Source organism: Uloborus diversus, unplaced genomic scaffold, assembly GCF_026930045.1.
Source record: "Uloborus diversus isolate 005 unplaced genomic scaffold, Udiv.v.3.1 scaffold_14, whole genome shotgun sequence".
In the NCBI taxonomy this organism is placed as follows: domain Eukaryota; kingdom Metazoa; phylum Arthropoda; class Arachnida; order Araneae; family Uloboridae; genus Uloborus; species Uloborus diversus.
In genome coordinates this window covers 4,949,204-4,968,004 of record NW_026558098.1, presented here as the reverse complement: position 1 = coordinate 4,968,004, position 18,801 = coordinate 4,949,204, and the positions used below count along the sequence as shown (strand labels likewise).

The following is an 18,801-nucleotide window of genomic DNA, read 5'->3' as shown; positions in this document are numbered from 1 at the left end:
AACTGCAGTCCTCAGCTGGAAATGACTGAGCTGGTGGTGCATTTTATGAAAATGATAAAATGGTTAACCATATTTTTACAATTAAGGAAATGAATTTGCGAAACATATATAGTAAAATTATGCTTAATTATTAATGCAGAATGGTGACACTTTGAAACTCATACCAATTGATTTTTGAGATAAGCTTAACTTTTTGTGGTGTACATTAGGATTTGCAGTTACATTTTTTGAAATCCAACTCGGACCTAAGGCAGTAGTCAGAAAGAATCTTTTGAGCTTTAACGGTACGAAAATCGCTAATGTGCACATTGCTTCTTTAAAATGCGAAAAATTTTAAAGTTTGAGAGGAAGCAGGATTATACCAATGGGGAGAAACTTCATGATTGACACATTACTGTACAAGTGAAACTGACACTGATTACAAATCCTTCAGCGTAATTGGTGAGCAGCATGTACGTATAAGTTTCACATTAAAGCGTTATTCTTTGAAATATGATTTGATGAATAGGAATGTCTCTCGAGGGAAAAAATACGCGAATTTGTTCGTATTAACCGTTATTCGTAACAATGAGTGATACTGAGAAAAAACGAGCTGATGTGTGCATCACATGACTTCCTTTTACTCCAATTTAATGTCGTTTCCCCCATTACTGGCATTTTTAATGTGATTCAATAGTTTAACTCTCTAAACATCACCAACAATGGCCAAATTGAAACCAGATTTTAAAAAAAAATCGCCAAATTTCTCGCCAAGTTGGCTACAAAACTTGGCGACCAAAATACTGGCGATATATCGCCAAGTGTCCACCAAACTATAACACCACTTGAGTTTACATCGAAATTAACATTGATTTCCCCTCAAAAAGGAGCAAAAAAAACCCTTTAGAAACACCCGAATGCAACCAAAAGGGGAGGTGCACAACTAGACCCCACTAGGACTCTACGTACCAAATTTCAACTTTCTAGGACATATCGTTCTTGAGTTATGCGACATACATACGTACATACGGGGAATAGGTACATACGTACATATGGACGTCACGGTTGTAATTAACTCAGGGATTGTCAAAATGGATACTTCGGTTCTCTATACGGTATTAGGCATATATCAACGTGTGGTGGGAATGAAAAAAAAAAACCCAATTTTCATTCGACGGCGAGCAAAATGGAAATTAAGGCCGATTTTTGAGTTAATTTTTTTTTCACAATACAATACTTCCTTTTTTGTAAAAGGAAGTAAAAAGGATAAATTTCGGTGTTTCGAACTTAAAAATTTTTGGCAGTTAGAAACTAAAAAGGCTTTTTAATAGCAAAGTTTTATTGCACATTACTAAGATGAAAAATAAAAAAATATATTTTTAAGTAAATAGCACTTTTTCAGCTTTGTAAGAGAATGCAACTATTAAATTACATTTTAATTTGTAAACATTCAACATTTCTATTTTTCAAGAACCCCCCCCCCCCCCAAAAAAAAAAGAATAAGTTTTTCCCACTCCTTTAAAGTTTTTCCATGTATTACAATGCCCAATGCATTACATCTCCATGCTGGATAGCTGAAAACGAAAATCTGTGGAAATGTGAGTTGAGTCCATGAAATGCAAAAACTCCTATTTCTTTGCCCTCCAGGATAAGAAAGATAAAAAGCATTAGGAAAACGGGAACGCGGACCGGATAGATAAAAAAATTCGCTACCCCCCCCCCCCCCCCCGGATTAATTGATATAGCGGGGTTCAACTGAAACATAAAAAATGCCGTCTAGAGCTTTCGGAGTGAATTTTCGAACGTTCGTGCTTATAACAAAAAAGTGACAGCGATGGAGACTCAACCACTGGAACTTAGCTAAGGTATGATTCCCCAATGTGGACTATATGTAATGAATCGAAGTGTTCTTGGTGTAAGAACCAAGGCGTCAGACTGCACTTTGAGGCTTTTATTATCAAAACCAGCTGAACACATGAACTTTCAAAAGTAAAGGTGCTGCAACTCTACTTTTCAAAGTTCAAAACTAATGGTAAATTAAACGAGCTGATGTGCGCATCACATGACTTCCTTTTACTCCAATTTAAAGTCATTTCCCCATTTTGGCAATTTTAGTGTGATTCAATTGTTTACTCTCTAAATATCACCAACAGTGGCCAAACTGAAACCAAATTAAAAATAAAAAATTTTTTAAAAAATCTCCAAATTTGTCACTAAGTTGGCGACGAAACTTGGCGACCAAAAGACTGGCGATATATCGCCAAGCGTCCGCCAAACTGTAACACCACTTGAGTTTACATCGAAATCAACATTGATTTCCCGAAAAAAAAGGGGCAAAAGACCCCTTTAGAAACACCCGAATGCAACCAAAAGAGGAGGTGCACAACTAGATCCCACTAGGAGTCAACGTACCTAATTTCAACTTTCTAGGACATACCGTTCTTGAGTTATGCGACATACATACGCACATGCATGCATACGGATGTCACGAGAAAATTCGTTGTAATTAACACGGGGGTCGTCAAAATGGATATTTCGGGTGTCTCTAGGTTCCTAGGCATATATCCACGTGTGGTTGGGTCGAAAAAAAACTCAACATTCGTTCGAGGGTGAGAAAAATGGAAATTAAGGCCGATTTTTGAGTGAAAATTTTTTCGCGAATGCAATACTTCCTTTCTTGTAAAAGGAAATAAAAATGGTAAAACTGTTCGATTCACATGTATAAAAAAGAAGAATTGAATATAAATAGACATGTATGCAATATTCCAGGCCAGGGTTTGCCGATATATATCAGTCGATATATATCATGATATATATCCGATATTTATTTTGAAAATATCATGATATTTTGATACATATCCGACATTTATTTTGAAAATATAATGATATTTTGATATATATCCGATATTTATTTTGAAAATACAATGATATTTTGATATATATCTGATATTTATTTTGAAAATACAATGATATTTTGATATATACCCGATTTTTATTTTGAAAATATAATGATATATTTTGATATATATATATATATATATATATATATATATATATATATATATATATATATATATATATATATATATATACGATATTTATTTTGAAAATATAATGATATTTTGATATATATCCGATATTTATTTTGAAAATATCATGATATTTTGATAGTTTCGATACTTATTTTTTCAACTTCGGTATTTTCAATGTAAAAATTATATTAATCATACCAACGTTGTTCATTTATTTTTAAAAATAACCAAAAAGTTATGTACTATATTTCTAAGATGTATTGATACATTATTAATGTAGCAAAGTAATTCCGTTTTGTTTTATATTCATAAAATTATCAGTAATGTTACAATTTTAATTGTATCAAAAGTGCCTAATTTAAGATTACAAGTTGGTCAGAAAAAAAGAAATGTCCTATGACTGTGCACCAACTAATACATATTTTTTATTTCTCAACCATATTATAACTGTATCAAACTAGATAACAGAAGAAAAATGAGTAAAACGGCTAGTGCTAAATTAATTCCATTAAAATTGATTAAAATGTCAAAAGATATAAATAATAAAAGAAACCTTAATTTTAAGTCTACATATTGTAATAATAATAGGGAAGTTGCAACCTATTAAATGTTCATATTTTGGCTATTGGATATTGTTAATTGACCCTCAAAACTAAAAAATTCACCATCGCCGAATTTTAAAACACCGTGATTGATTTTTAATGAATTTTTAAAAATCCACGCGTAAAAGTGCGCTCTTCTGAAACGTCACGAGCTTACGTCACAGGGCACTAATGAGCAGCCTTCCGCCGAAGATCCCTTGTTTTCGCTAGGGACATCTTGAGCGCGCTGATATTTTTATTTTTTAGAAACTCAATAATCCTTTTGAACACACTATGGAGGCCGGATTCGTTAAAGTACAATCTAAATAATCTTCCTCGTGTAACATCAATGATGATATTCGAATATTTCCGAGAGGATGAGAGGTTTAATATTCCAGAAACGCGAGGAGTTAAATGCGAGGAGATAAGCCTTTTACGTTTCGTCTTCGAAGTCGAATGCGTGACCTTCGGCTTCTCCCCTATCGGAAGAGCGCATGACGTCACTTCCTATGCCATTTGACGTCACAAGCGCTTGAACGGATCCCGACTTAAGCGAGGGATGCGTTCCAAGACTCCTCGCGTAAGTCGGAATTTCGCGTTGTGGAAAAGTGTGTATATGGTCTTTTTTATTGACGTACCCAATCATTTTAGACATTTTTAAACACCTTTCAAACTGTTTTAGACCATTTTTAACTATATACCGTTTCTTAGATAAACAGCTGAATTTTTACCGTATTTTTAAAAAAAGCTGCATTATTAAATATAATGTTACGATACACAAACTCATTGATCAATGGGAGCGAGAAAAATGGAAAACAGTACGGTACGTACGGTAAGTAGTAATAATAAAACACTGCACTTGTAAGAGTGCTAAACAGTAGATACGATAAGTTACACTTAAAACTCGAAAATTGAAGATGGTGATTTATGCTGCGGATTATGATCGTCATTCTAACATATTTTAAAATACAGTAGCTTTTTATAACATTTACATCTATGCTAACACACCTTTTTTAGGATCTCTATAATCTACAATGCAAAAGCAGATTCCAATTTCAAATAGTTTGTATTTTGCTTAAACACTACTCTGCGAGCTTCGTATTAAAATTAAGGTCTGGACTTATACGGATTCCCTTCTCTTGACTTTTCATTATACGTATGAAAGATTCACACATACCTAACTGTTGTCCCACCTTCGACCCACTTTCTAGTAATTCCAAGCGTATCAAAAATCCTTAGCTTTTCTTAAATTGTCGCTAACTTTCGCTTCTTGTATCAATCTTCAAACTTTAGATGAAACATCGTGCCTCGCTTCCACAATTTTTCCTCACCTTATATTTAGAATAAATAAATGAAACATATGAGGAGTACATGAAACACACCGCCAGCTCAGTCAATTCCAGCCACGGACTGCAGTTTCGTGCTTATTAGCACTCGTCAGCCCGGCATAGGAGAGCGACTGAGCCGGAGATGGAAAATCTCTTAAGGAAGCCAAGAGTGCCAAACAAACCGTAGCTAACAAAATAACGGTTTACTGAATATACCTGCCTTGCCTGCAATATTCGAGTGGAACCGAACCATTGTTTCGGTCACTCGTCTGGTCAGTGCTTATTCCATATTAGCTACCAGCTTGTTTGGCACTCTTGGCTTCCTTAAGAGGTTTTCCGCCTCCAGCTCAGTTAATACTATGCCGGGCTGACGAGTGCTAATAAGCACGAAACTGCAGTCCGCTGCTGGAATTGACTGAGCTGGCGGTGTATTTCATGTATTTCTGCCTTAGACCTGGCTATAGGGTGATAACTTACTGAACATATGAGGAGTGGTGATATATACACACTAATAAAGCTATGTTTATAGAGCGGTACGTGGGAACTTGCGCAGTCAGTGATGCTGAAAGGATGAAAATACATTCAAGAAGTCAATGTTTAGTAGTCATTAATGACTTATAACATTGTTATAAGTCATGAATGACTGCTAAACTAAATTATGTTCTTAGCATCATGATTCCTTTCCATATATTTTCATGTTGTGAGCGAGAAATTCGCTTTAGCTCTAAAATTCGATGCTCCTAAAAAAACTCGCGTTAGAGCCATTTAAAGTAAGTCGGATCGCGTTGCAGCGGGAGTCGATTGTATATGGAAACAATTTTTCTATATAATGGACATGGAAATTTGCTGGGATTTCAATTTATAGAAAATTTCGATATGTGGAAGTTCGATATATGGAGCTTCGACTATACTTACTAATATTATAAACACTAAAGTGGGTTTGTAATTCTTTCATGACTCAATCGATCATCGTGTAAAATTTTTTATACACATTGTCAGGGGAGTAGAATGGAACCCAAGCCACCCTTCACATATATATTTTTTTTTAATTCAAGATTTTTATTTCAATTTTAGAGAAAATCATTGATTTGCGAGTAACTCATTGTAAAATAATCATATTTATTTTATTTTTTCAACATTTTAAAGCCCATAAACCCAAACTTTACCCGAAGTTTGAGGAGCAGCTGGAACAACACTAAGTTCATCATTTCAATTTTGCAATTTGTTTTCATATTCTCAAACAAGGCTTACCTTCATTTTTAAAGTATCATCTGCTGTTTCTGGTCACGAAAAATCAAATTATGTGTTTCGCAATGACGAGTGTGTGTATGTAGGCGTGTGTGTTTGTGTGTGGGGGGTATGTGTGTTTGTGTGTAGGCATGTGTGTTTGTGTCTGTGTGCTGGCATAAGTGTGTGGGTAGTTGTGTGTACGAATGTGTGTGTGTGGGGGGGGTATGTGTATGTGTGTGTAGGCATATGTGTTTGTGTCTGTGTGCAGGCATGAATGTGAGGGTAGTTGTGTGTATGTGTGTGTGCTGTGGTGTGTATGTGTAGGGTGTCTGTATGCATGCGTGTGTGTATGTGTACGTGTGTATGTGTGTGTAGGCATATCCGTTTGTGTCTGTGTGCAGGCATGAATGTGTAGGTAGTTGTGTGTATGTGTGTATGTTGTGGTGTGTATGTGTAGGTGTCTGTATGTATGCGTGTGTGTATGTGTATGTGTGTGTAGTAGGTGTATGTGTGTGTAGGCATATGCGTTTGTGTCTGTGTGCAAGCATTAATGTGTGGGTAGTTGTGTGTATGTGTATGTTTTTGTGTATGTGTAGGTGTCTGTATGTATGTGTGTATGTGTTTGTGTGTATGTGTATGTGTTTGTGTGTGTATGTGTTTGTATGTGTATGTGTGTGTGTACTTGTGTATGCATGTGTGTGTGTAGTTGTGTATGTATGTGTGTGTGTGTAGGATATTGACGCAACCTGGAGATGACTTTCGCTATAGGAGCAGCATCGTTAGGAGCCGGTCAACGGTGATGCTGCAGAGGTTGCTGGCGGGAAAATAAAAATCATAGGAACGCCAAAAACAGTCAAATGAAAGCAATAAGCAATCGTGATTGCTCAAAAAAAAAAAAAAAAAAATTCTGGCTGAATTTAAGTTATATGCTTTTCGCAATCATGAGTGTGTATGTGCAGGTGAGCGTGCAAGCATGTGTGTATGAGTGTAGACATGTGTTTGTTTGTAGACGTCTGTGTGCAAGGGTGCCCATATGCAAAATTTTTAGGGGGGGGGGCTCAAAAGCATTCCCTATGGTTTAGCAGACTATTTTCCCCATGGAAACCGATTTCAGTACAAATTAGACACATTAAAATTTGATATTTTTAATAACTTATTGATTAATGGGTGGAAAAGAGATTTTTAAACATTTTTGCAATGAAAAAAAAAAAATTAAAAGCAAGGAAGTTCTCATTTCAAAGGGGGGGGGGGGTTTATGCCCCCCTTTTCCTCCTATATGGGTGCCCTTGTCTGTGTGTAGATGTGTGTATACGTGTGTAGGATATAACTCCGGTGGACAGTGCTGCCGGTAGAAACTGCTTGCAGATGGCTTCTTTAGAGTTAGGGCTGGATTCAGGGGGAGGGCAGGCGGGGGCTACTGCCCCGGGGCCTTCACAACAAAGGGGCCCTCAAAATAAAATTTTTACAAAATATCCTAACTTTCATGGGTCGAAAATATCGTATATATACATAAATATCGAAATATTCGGATATACATCAAAGTATCGGATATTTTCGAAAATATAATGATATATTCGAAACCTGATTAGGGGATTCCACTCCTTCGTTGCCCCGGGGGCCCCCAAATTTCCAAATCTGGCCCTGAATAGAGTTAAAAAGTTAGTTTTCTTCATAAAATTTGCCTCTTTTGTAATCCGAGTTATTTGTGGAGAAATGAGAGAAAACTTTAAAAAAAAAAAAAGAATAATAGATTTAGTTTCCATGTTCTTTTAAAAATATCAACTACACCTTCTGCCAGTTTTAATAGCTTTAGTGGAACACTAATATAAAAATATAAAGTAGCTGGCAGTCTGTTTAACGACGGCTTTTCAAAGTCCCAGATGGTCCACTGTAGTGTTAAAAGCATTCTATTTAAGGACGATTTTTTGTGGTCCTTTGAAAGTCGTTAAACAGAGAGGCAACTGTATTTGAGCACAAATGTTTAAACTATGTTCTAGTTTGACCCCCCCCCCCCCATGTTGAAGATTTTCAATGCTTATTTTTTACATTAATTAAGAAATATCAGGCGATGCACATTTCTATAGTAACTGTATTTGCACAGCAGCAAAAGCATCCGTAAACGTATGTATAATCTAACTATGACAATAGATCAGGGGCGGATTCAGGGGAGGGTCAAAGGGGTAGCTGACCCCCCTTTGACAAGAATTTTATTATGATAATTACCAATCTTCAAATTTTTAAATCTGAAAAAATAGTACACGGAATCACTGTTAACATTATTTTTTTGCATCGTTCCGTAAGGTATTTCTTCTCAGCACGTCACAGTTCAAAGGATTGCCTTGGTTCGTTTAAATGGGCTCTATTGCTATTTTACAGGTTTTTTTTTTTTAATTATTATTTTCAAAAGTACAGTCATCTCTAATGAGCTTAACCATAGAAAAATTCTAGGGAGGGGGATTTGAATGGCTTTTCATCTCATTGGGAAGGGGGGAGGGTGCACCATCACCCTTGAAGGGATGGGCACCCCTGCTTAAGAGAAGCTTTTTTACGTAGGAGATATAACTCGGGCCATTGAAACTGGACCCCCCTTACAAATATTTCTAGATCCGCCCCTGCAATAGATTTGAAAAATTCGATAAACTTGAAGTACATTAGTTTTAGAGACAGAGAGAGAATCACTTTTAGCCAAGTATTTAATTTTTTTTTTCTAAAATGCTCAGAAGTTAATTCGTTAATATGCAAATTCATCAAAGTAACAATTAGCACTCTAGTTGCCATGTCAGAATGAAAAGATCCCACCTGATGATGCTGGTTTAGTGACATTTTCAAATTTTAAAAAAATCCAAAGAGGTCTAAATTTTTAGTTTTGAGTCGGGAAATTGCTCTTTTCTACACGTTGGAAATTTTACTTTTTTGCCTCATTTATGAAGATGTCACACTTGAAACTGCTTTTACTTGTGAGGTAGACCATGCAACACATGGCAATATAGCTTGCAGTCATAAAAATAAAAATGGAGCTTTGAATTGGAAGCAAGGTTTGATTACTGAGTAAGCTAACTAGGCCGTGGCTTAGGGCCCCACCTTTTTAGGTGTCCCCAAATCAAGGTTGGCCGGATTGGACCCAATTGGGTTCGACCCAATGGTTTTTTTTTTTTTTGAAAAAACCCATTTAAAAAAAACCCATTATTTAGCCCACTTTTGGGTTTTTTAAAATTTTCTGAGAAGTTTTTTAAAAAAATAATTTAAATACATTCACAATTTAAACATCTTTTTTATTTGTTCTTCACCACAGACAATGGGCATAAAAAATGAATTTTGAACTTTAATAGTATTTCTTAACTCTTAATGGCATTAAAAAAGTACTTCAAAGATTTTAAATAAATATATTTAACTTTTTTATTTAACTGGTCAATAAATAATTCAAATTATCTTGACTAAGTCCTGTCACGCCTGATTTTCTCAATATTTGTAGATTGTACAGAGGAAACTACTCTAGCTAAAAGGCTTTCATTTGAATTATTTTCCGCCAACCAACACGTCGCAAATCTTAAATAAACAAGGTATATTTTTTGGAAATTAACAGGTGTTACGAACGGTCGGACAGAAAATAGAATAGGATGTAAAGTATTTTCATTATCTTACGAAAAAATTAATATTTCTTACTCTGTACACAGAATTAGAAAAACGGGCAACATAAAATTCAAAGAAATGTCTTGATTAAGCTGGAATTCAGTAAAAAGGGATTTAAACTTCTTGAGGTTTTACAGTAATTTTGCATAACAAAATGAAATACAATAAATTAGGATTCAAAAAAAAAAAATGTAGTGATTAAAAAGGAACTAACGAACAATAGATTTTATCACTGGAGGAGTAACTTTGCCTTAACTGTTGATAATCATGGAAACTAAAAAATCCGAAACTTCACCGTTCTTGGATTTTGTCGTCTTTTATACTTTTCTTTAGAAAACGCTTAATTTTCGAGCTTTTTTTACCCCAAGACGATTTTTGTGTTTTGTCCATATACTTACGCTACACTATGCTACAAGTACCCACATTTTCCTTAAAAAAAGACAAAAAAAACCCACATTTCTTTTAAAAAAAACTAGCTTTAGTTGGGTTTTTTTGGGTTTGGGTTTTATTTAAAAAAACCCAAAAACCCAGGGTCCATGGGCTTTTTTTAAAAAAACCCGGGTTTTTGCCAACCCTGCCCCAAATGGCTAAAATTGTTTTAACCTATAACTAAAACTGTTTTAGCCAATGGCTAAAATTGTAAATATTGACTACACAGGGGACTACACACTCAAAAAAGCGTATGGCCTACGGCCAGACTTGGATAAAATGAAAAGCTTTCGGCAAACACAAATCTTAACTGGAAAATTTTCTGCAAATAAATATTTTGCCTAACTCATGAGTAAAGAAATAAATTTATATTCCAATACGAAAGAGACAAAAAAAAAGTGCTTTAAATCATTTATTTTTTTATTTTGCAATAACATATAGTTTGTGCTTAATTTTTCACCAACTGAAGAAAACTTCCAAAACCATTATTTTTTTTCACACATGTGCTTTAAAAGACTTTTGGAGAAAGGCTTTAGCAAAAATAAACTGGAATTCAAAAAAAAAAAAAATTCTTTTCTTTACATTAACATTAGCTGTTTGAAAAAAAAATTCCGCATAGCCAAAAATTTTCTGCGAACGCCGATCGCGTGTTCGTCTATATTATGCAAGACTGCCTGGGGCCTCTTGATAGCTTAATCAGGCCCTGATTGGAAGACAGGAGGCCATCCACACGATTTTTGTGGTCATGTTCTGAAAGTTTCAGAGAAAGTCATTTTGTTAATAATGTCATTAAAACTCAATTATGCAATTTTAGGGAAAAAAAAAAGCCAACTCATTGCTCACGTAACCTGTCTGCCCCTCTGCGCCAGGGTTTGAAAATATCATGATATTTTTGAATATATGAAAGATATCAGATATTTTGATATATATCCGATATTTTTAATAAGCACAAATTAAAGTCTTCAAAATAATAACTGCATCTTCAAATCACTCTTTATTATCTTATATTATAACTAGTGGTACCCCGCACGGCTTTGCCCGTAGCAGAAAAGTTAAAAGGTCTTTTGGTTCGCCTGTATATTTACAAATAATGAATGGTGAATTTTCTCGCCAATTGGCTTGTACCCATGATACGGTTCCACTTTATGATCATTTCGTATCTCGGCAATTGGCTTGTGCCCATGTTGCGGTTCCACGTTATGGTCATTTCGTATCTCGGCAATTGGCTTGTGCCAATGTTACAGTTCCACGTTATGATAATTTCGTATCTCACTAGTTGGCTTGTGCCCATGTTGCGGTTTCACGTTATGATAATTTCGTAATTTACTCATCCATCTTATGATAATTTTGTTCTTAAAATTAGAATAGAAAAAGAACCACGTCGAATATTCGAAAAATCCCTTAGAGGTGCACACCCCCATGCTACAAACTAACTTTGTGCCAAATTTCATGAAAATGGGCCAAAGGGTCTAGGCGCTATGCGCGTCACAGAGATCCAGACATCCAGACAGAGACTTTCAGCTTTATTATTAGTAAAGATTACAATATGTAAACTCAAAATTAATGTTTCTTTCATTATTTTTAAGTCAATATCTAATATTTGATTTTTCATATCTATCAATTTTGATGGAGTAATTTGGAACTAGCTGTTTTATCATTTTCTTCTGTGAGCTCTTTTTACAGTTATGATTCAGAAATAAATAATATGCATTCCTTGGTGTACAGTCATAAGGGGACATTTTCATTTTCTTCTGAGCAATGTTTAACATTTAATTAGGCACTTTTAATGATTAAAAATTGTTACATTACTAATAATTTTATGTATATAAAATATTAGTAAAAATGGAATATTATATTACTTTGTTATATTAATGATGTATTATACATCATAAAAATATAGAACGTAACTTTTTGGTTACTTCTTATAATAAACTAGCTGCGTTGCCCGGCTTTGCACAGTCCACCTCGAAAATAAAAGGTATGACAAGTGACATGAGTTTAACACTCAGTCTTGAACCAAAAAAAAAAAAAAGTCAGTGAAATTTTTGCAGCAGATTGCGGGAAAAAACCCCAAAAAAGGAAACATTTTAAATCCCTTGATTACAGGAAAAGCCTCAAAACAAAAACAAGAATTTTACCTGTTTATATTCGAGAAAAAAAAATGGCAACAGATCTTTCATCTCAATTATTTTCTCCACGCTATATATTTTAACAAAAGCACTGTAGTGGAAAGTTGAGATGAAGCACTGAATAATAAGTTGAATGGAGGAAAGCCTTCGAAAAATAGGGATTTTATGTCGAAATCCAAGTGTCATAGTTAATAGTTTTCAATTGATATCTCCGCTAATTATTATGTTGAATAGCCAAACATGAAGACGGGAAGATTACGAACTCATCGATACCTGGTTTGATTCTCAATTCAATGTCGCTCGGGAGAAGAAGTTTGGACATACATAAATACGCTCAGTTTTTAATTATATAAGATTATTATAAAAAATAATTTAACTATGACTAATATACTACGATTAATATACTTTTTATTTAAAATACCAAAGTTGAAAAAATAAATCTGGAAAATATCATGATATTTTCAAAATAAATATTGGATATATATCGTGATATATATATCAGTGAACCCTGCTCTCTGCACCTCATTTGACCCTCACCTTTTTAAGGCACCTATACCATCAGGACAGAAAGCAGTTTGGTAAAAATAACCCTCAATCAGGTAAATGTTACTACCAAAGCACTTTTACTTCAAAACTGGTCCTCACATAAACAACATTTATGATAATAAATTGCTTGATCAATTCACATTGTTGATCGTATACAGGCTAGTATAGCATAAAAGTGAAAAAATACATGAGAGGAAATACTTGAATGAAAAATTTGTTAACTTATAGCCAGACCATTATGCAAAAGCCTATTCCAAATTGAGCCATGTGAACGTAATTCTCAAAAAAAAAAAAAAAATTTCAATTTTTTACCAGGGTTAAAAGTGACTGTCCCATCTTTTGCTAGAAAAGGGGTTTTTCTCCCTCCTGTAAAGTTGCGATTATGTCACTTACTTTCGTCTTTCTCTCGGGTAACAGAAATAAAATATAGAACAAAAGAAGAAATTACTTAAAACCAGCTCAAACGAAATTATTTTTACCTGCAGATAACGAGACATTACTGATAATTTCAGAAAGAAAACAAAACTGTTATCATAAAACGTGTGTTTTTCAAACTAAAAAAGTATCTTTAGAAAAAAAGTCAGTGGGGGGGGGGGGGGTAAAATGTGTTTTGTAGTCCAAAGGAACATTTTAAATGATATTAATCGCTTCATTTTTCAAGTTTGGTAAACTAACTGCACATACTGAATATAATAAGTTGAAGGAAAAGGTAGTATGAAAATTAAAACTTACTTGTTGCGATGAGTGAAGATGTAGTATAGAACAACTGAAAAGATCAATAGACAACATTCATTTGTTGACAATTATTTTCATATAAATATCTAGAATTTCAAACTAATTATTTGTTATTCCAGCTAACTAGAACGAAGATACATATTGTTTAAGTCCAAGTCTTTAACGATGGCATTTGTTTTAGAGCAAACTTTTAAAATTCATATCTAACCCAGACAACATCACAACAACAACAACATCGCTCTTCGTGGTTTCGGTTGCAGGTAAGCAACAGAGATGTTTAAATTCCCCGGGCTATAGAAAGTAAATTTTATCTACTTTTAAAAAACTAAATTTAAATCCTCCATTGAAAAATAGTTTCATCATTGAGATCTGTTGTTGAAAATTGTTTATTGCAGATTTTTTATTATGGCTTACGTTCGACGAGCACGATCGGTTGCTACCTGTTAGTTGATCACGTGACAGCTAATGATCACTTGCTTCAATAAACAGCTTAAAACGGTAACCGGTCCATTAACCGGTAGATCTTAAAACGCTGCGGTTAGTAACTGGTTAGGTATCGGTAGACTGTGAAGTAAGAAAAACAACGTAAAAATAGCACAAATTTGCCAATTACAGCATTTCGATTTCGATTTCGAGTCACAACTGACTACAACTGTGTTTATGTTGAGGATTGCATACTAAGTGCCTTGCCTCCGTTATTTTTTTTAGATGGCAGCACCATCACCGGATCGAACAGTTAATGAGAATTTAGAACTAGACCAGGGACTAATAGCTGCCTGGTGCTCGCACCCTCAGGGGTATTTTTTTCACTTGGAGGACATTGAGACCACGAGCATATTCAATGTCGCCCAGTCCCCTTTAATGACGACGGTGGATCTTCAACCATCGAGGTTCGAACTCAGGACCCTCCAATCCCGAGTCCGACACTCTACCGATCGGGCTACCACGGCCCCCAATTACAGCAGGCACGTGTTTCGGCGTTACAGGGAACGCCTTTTTCAATGCAAAAGTAATGAGCTTATGGATGATAAGCTCATTACTTTTGCATTGAAACACGTGTCTGCTGTAGTTGGCAAATTTGTGCTTTTTTTAACGTTGTTTTTCTTACTTCACTGTTCAGCACAAAGGCAGGGTTACCAACCCCTAAAAATGTTTCCCCTAAATTCAACTTATAAAACCCCTAAAAAACCCCTAAATGACGTCATAAAGTCACGTGATCCTTTAACTGTGACGTCACACATGGGATTAAACGATCACGCGACCATTGCTATTTTTCGTTGCTGAGTGGAATCAAATCATTTTTATCATTTTTATGTCATTTCTGATCAAAACCAATGGTTACAAAGGTTCAAAAAGTATATGTAAGTAAAATAATGCATGAAACAATCGGAAATTTAAACTCCTAAATTTACCCCAAAAAATTTTATCCCCCTAAAAAAATCCCATTCTAAAATTTTCCCCCTAAATTTAGGGGGAAACCCCTCAGTTGGCAACCCTAAAGGTATTTATTTATCTTACCGGGAGACTGGTTAAGTTTGTCGAACGCAACCATCGTTTCATGCTTTCTTTTTAACTGTAATCCGGTGATGGTGCTGTCATCTATCGGTGTAAAAAAATAATGGAGGCAAGGCACTTAGTATGCAGTCCTCGGTATAAATACAGTTGTAGTCAGTTGTGACTCGGAATCGAAATCGATTTTTAACTGTAGCCGTAGGGACTTGTTAGTTGTTTGTTGTGTTCGAATGAATCCTGTTTGTGTTCAGGGATTGTGATCAGCGTTCCTGTACCTTAAATAACTGCAATTTAATTATCTGAACCAGATAATGAATAAATTTATCGTCATAAGTATGAAAAGGCAATTTTTCGTTCAAAAGGGGCAATTTGCTCCAGGCAGGCATTTGTGTTGACAGTGAGCTTGCAGTTTGTTCTAGTACCTTGGTGAGGATCGAATGTAAAAGGAAGAAAAATAATCCACAAGGTTTCTTGTAACTGCTCTTCTGAAGTATTTTCCCACACCTTAAAACTGAGTGAGGATGAATAATATTAAGAAAGATAAAAAATTGTATATTTGTAAACATTGTTCGAGAGAATTTTCTTATGCTTCAAACCTAAGAGTACATTTGCAAATTCATTCTGGCATAAAAGCCTATTCATGTAAGGTGTGTTCTAAAGAATTTGCGCGGCTAGACTACCTGAAAGCGCACTCCAGGATACACACCGGCGAAAAACTGCATTCCTGCGAAATTTGTGGCAAGACGTTCGCCAAACACAGCGGCATGATACAGCACTTGAAGACACATACGGGCGACAAACCGTTTTCCTGCGAAGTCTGCGCCAAGGAGTTTTCTTATTCCGAGTCGCTGAAACAACACGTCAGAATTCACACGAAAGAAAAACCATATCAGTGTGAATTTTGTCCTCAGAAATTTTCTCTGCTCTCGAACCTGAAAAAGCACCTCAGAACGCACACCGGCGAAAAACCGTACTCCTGCGAAGTTTGCGCCAAGGGATTTTCTCAGTCCGGAAGTCTCAAAAGACACCTGATGATAATGCATTCTGACGAAAACGAAAAGGAGTACTCGTGCGAAGTTTGTGCGAAGAAATTTTCGCACTCCAGCATACTAAAACAGCACATGAGAGCTCACACGAAGAAAATCCTGCATTCGTGCGAAGTTTGTTCGGAGAAATTCACTCGACTGACGCACCTGAAAAGACACTTGGTGATTCATACCGGCGGCAAGCCATTCGCCTGCGAACTGTGCACCGGAACATTTTCGGAACCAGGAAGTCTTAAAAGACACCTAAAGGCGATGCATTCTGATGAAAAGCAATATTCGTGCGACATTTGCTCCAAGAAGTTTTCTCTACTGGACTACCTGAAAGCTCACTTGAAGACGCACTCTGGCGAAAAACCACATGCCTGCGAAATTTGTTCCAAGGCTTTTGCTCAACCCGGGTCCTTGATAAAGCACCTGAGAATACATACCGGCGACAAACCGTTCTCCTGCGAAGTCTGCTCCAAGGAGTTTTCTCATTCCGATACGCTGAAACGACACATCAGAATTCACACGGAAGAAAAACCGTATCCGTGCAAAGTTTGTCCTCAGAAATTTAGTCGACTGGCGCAGCTGAAAAAGCACTTGAGGAAGGCGCATACCGGCGAGAAGCCATTTTGGTGTGAAGTTTGCGCCAAAGAATTTTCTCAGTCGGAGAGTCTGAAGAGACATCGGATGGTTAAGCATTCGGATGAGAAACCGTATGCGTGTGAAGTTTGTGCTAAGGAATTCGCTCGACTGGACTACCTGAAAGCGCACTCAAGAACTCACAAGGCTGCCACTGGCGACTAAAAAACAGGGTTGGCCGAATTGGACCCAATGGGTTTTTTTTGAAAAAACCCATTTAGAAAGGTTTTTTTGGTTAAATTTTAGGTTTTTTTGAAAAAACCCATTTAGAAAAAAACATTATTTAGCCCACTTTTTTGTTTTTTTTTTTTTAATTTTTCTGAGAAGTTTTTAAAGAAATTAATTAATTTCAATATTTTCACAATTTAAACTTTTTTTTTATTTGTTCTTCACCACAGGCGATGAACATAAAAAATGAATTTTGAACTTCCATAGTATTTCTTTACTCTTAACGGCATTAAAAAAATACTTCAAAGATTTTAAATAAATACATTTAACTTTTTTCTTTAACTGGTCTAGAGACGTACCGAGTACTCGCTAACTACTCAGCACTCGGCCAATTTGCCGAGTACTCGGTACTCGGCCAAATTCTGATCAGATACTCGGCCAATACCGAGTAGTTGCAAAAAATTTAATATTGTCCAAGACAGATACTAAAATTTATTTTTAAAAAAGTGCAAGCATTATATTCTGCAATCATTTAGAATTAAAATTTATAAGTCAAATTTAAATGTTGAGAATAATTAAGTTTGTAATGCTTCAATGGAATAAATCTTTATTTCAATGTCCAAAAAGATAATAAAACTTGTTTATTAAAAATTATGCAAAAAAGGTAAGTATAGAAAATATGGAATTTTTATATTAAAAATGGATTCATTAATTAATTTCAAAAATTAGTTATAAAAAATATTAAAATACCTTTGTTTAAAAAATAAAAGGAAATAAAACAACGTTAAAAGCACAGTGCAGGAACACTGCAGATTTGTGTTTTGGCGTTACGAGGAATTCCTTTTTCAATGCACAAAATGGGAGCTCGTGGATTTAAAGGCATCCGACAAAAGTCGGATTTTTTTGTCAAATGTCTTTACATTCTTTAGCTCACATTTTATGCACTGAAAAAGACGTTCCTTGTAACGGGGGGGGGGGGGGGGGGCAGAAACACGTGCCTGTAGTGCTCCTGCGCATTTGTTGTATTAAAATTAGTTATGTTTGGCGGACTAGAACTATAATTGATTGGTATGCAGTGAACCCCTCCTAACGCACACCCCTCTTATGCGGTCAATTTTTAATTCCCCAGCTCCAATGCAAATAACATTATTGAACCCCTGTACTGCGGACACCTCTCTGTTGCGGACAAAAAAAATTGTCCCGTTAATGTCCGCATTAGAGGGATTTTACTGTAATTTGTTTTAATTCCAACTTGATTAATCATACCTTTTATTTATTTATTTTTAATTTTAAAAATAATTTTTTTGTAAAATTTTTGACACAAACAAAATTGTTTATATAATGCGTAATTGAATTTCCGCAGGAATTTAGATTTAAAGACTATTATATGGACAAGGAAGTCTATACTACTATTCCAATAAGTTCAAAATTCATCATGTGTGTCGGTGGTTCTTCTTAAAACACAATTGGTACTTGGTAACTTGGCTGAGTAGTGAAAGGCCGAGTACTCCGTACTAGCCAAAGTGCTACTCGGTACGTCTCTAAACTGGTCAATAAATAACTCATATTATCTTGACTAAGTCCTGTCATGTCTGATTTTCTCAATATTTGTAGATTGTACAGAGGAAACTAGCTAAAAGTCTTTCATTTGAATTGTTTTCTGCAAACCACACGTCACAAATCTCGACTAAACACAAGGTATATTTTTTAGAAATTAACAGGTTTTACAAATGGTCAGACAGAAAACAGAATAGGATGTACATTATTTTCATTATCTTACGAAAAAGTTCAATATTTCTTACTCTGTACACAGAACTAGAAAAACAGGCAAC

The 18,801-nt window shown here is 35.3% G+C and overlaps 1 protein-coding gene across 1 annotated transcript; it reads left to right on the top strand.

Annotated features, from left to right (window-relative positions):
* The first annotated feature begins 15,660 nt into the window (after nucleotides 1-15,660).
* LOC129232929 (zinc finger protein 271-like) lies at nucleotides 15,661-16,966 on the top strand. Its single transcript, XM_054867032.1, has one exon. It carries the CDS (start codon nucleotides 15,896-15,898, stop codon nucleotides 16,964-16,966), a length of 1,071 nt encoding a protein of 356 aa, XP_054723007.1. The 5' UTR covers nucleotides 15,661-15,895.
* Nucleotides 16,967-18,801: the final 1,835 nt, after the last annotated feature.

Excerpts from the sequence above, each read along its gene's own strand:
- LOC129232929 (XM_054867032.1), top strand. The coding sequence starts at position 15,896 with ATGATACAGCACTTGAAGACACATACGGGCGACAAACCGTTTTCCTGC.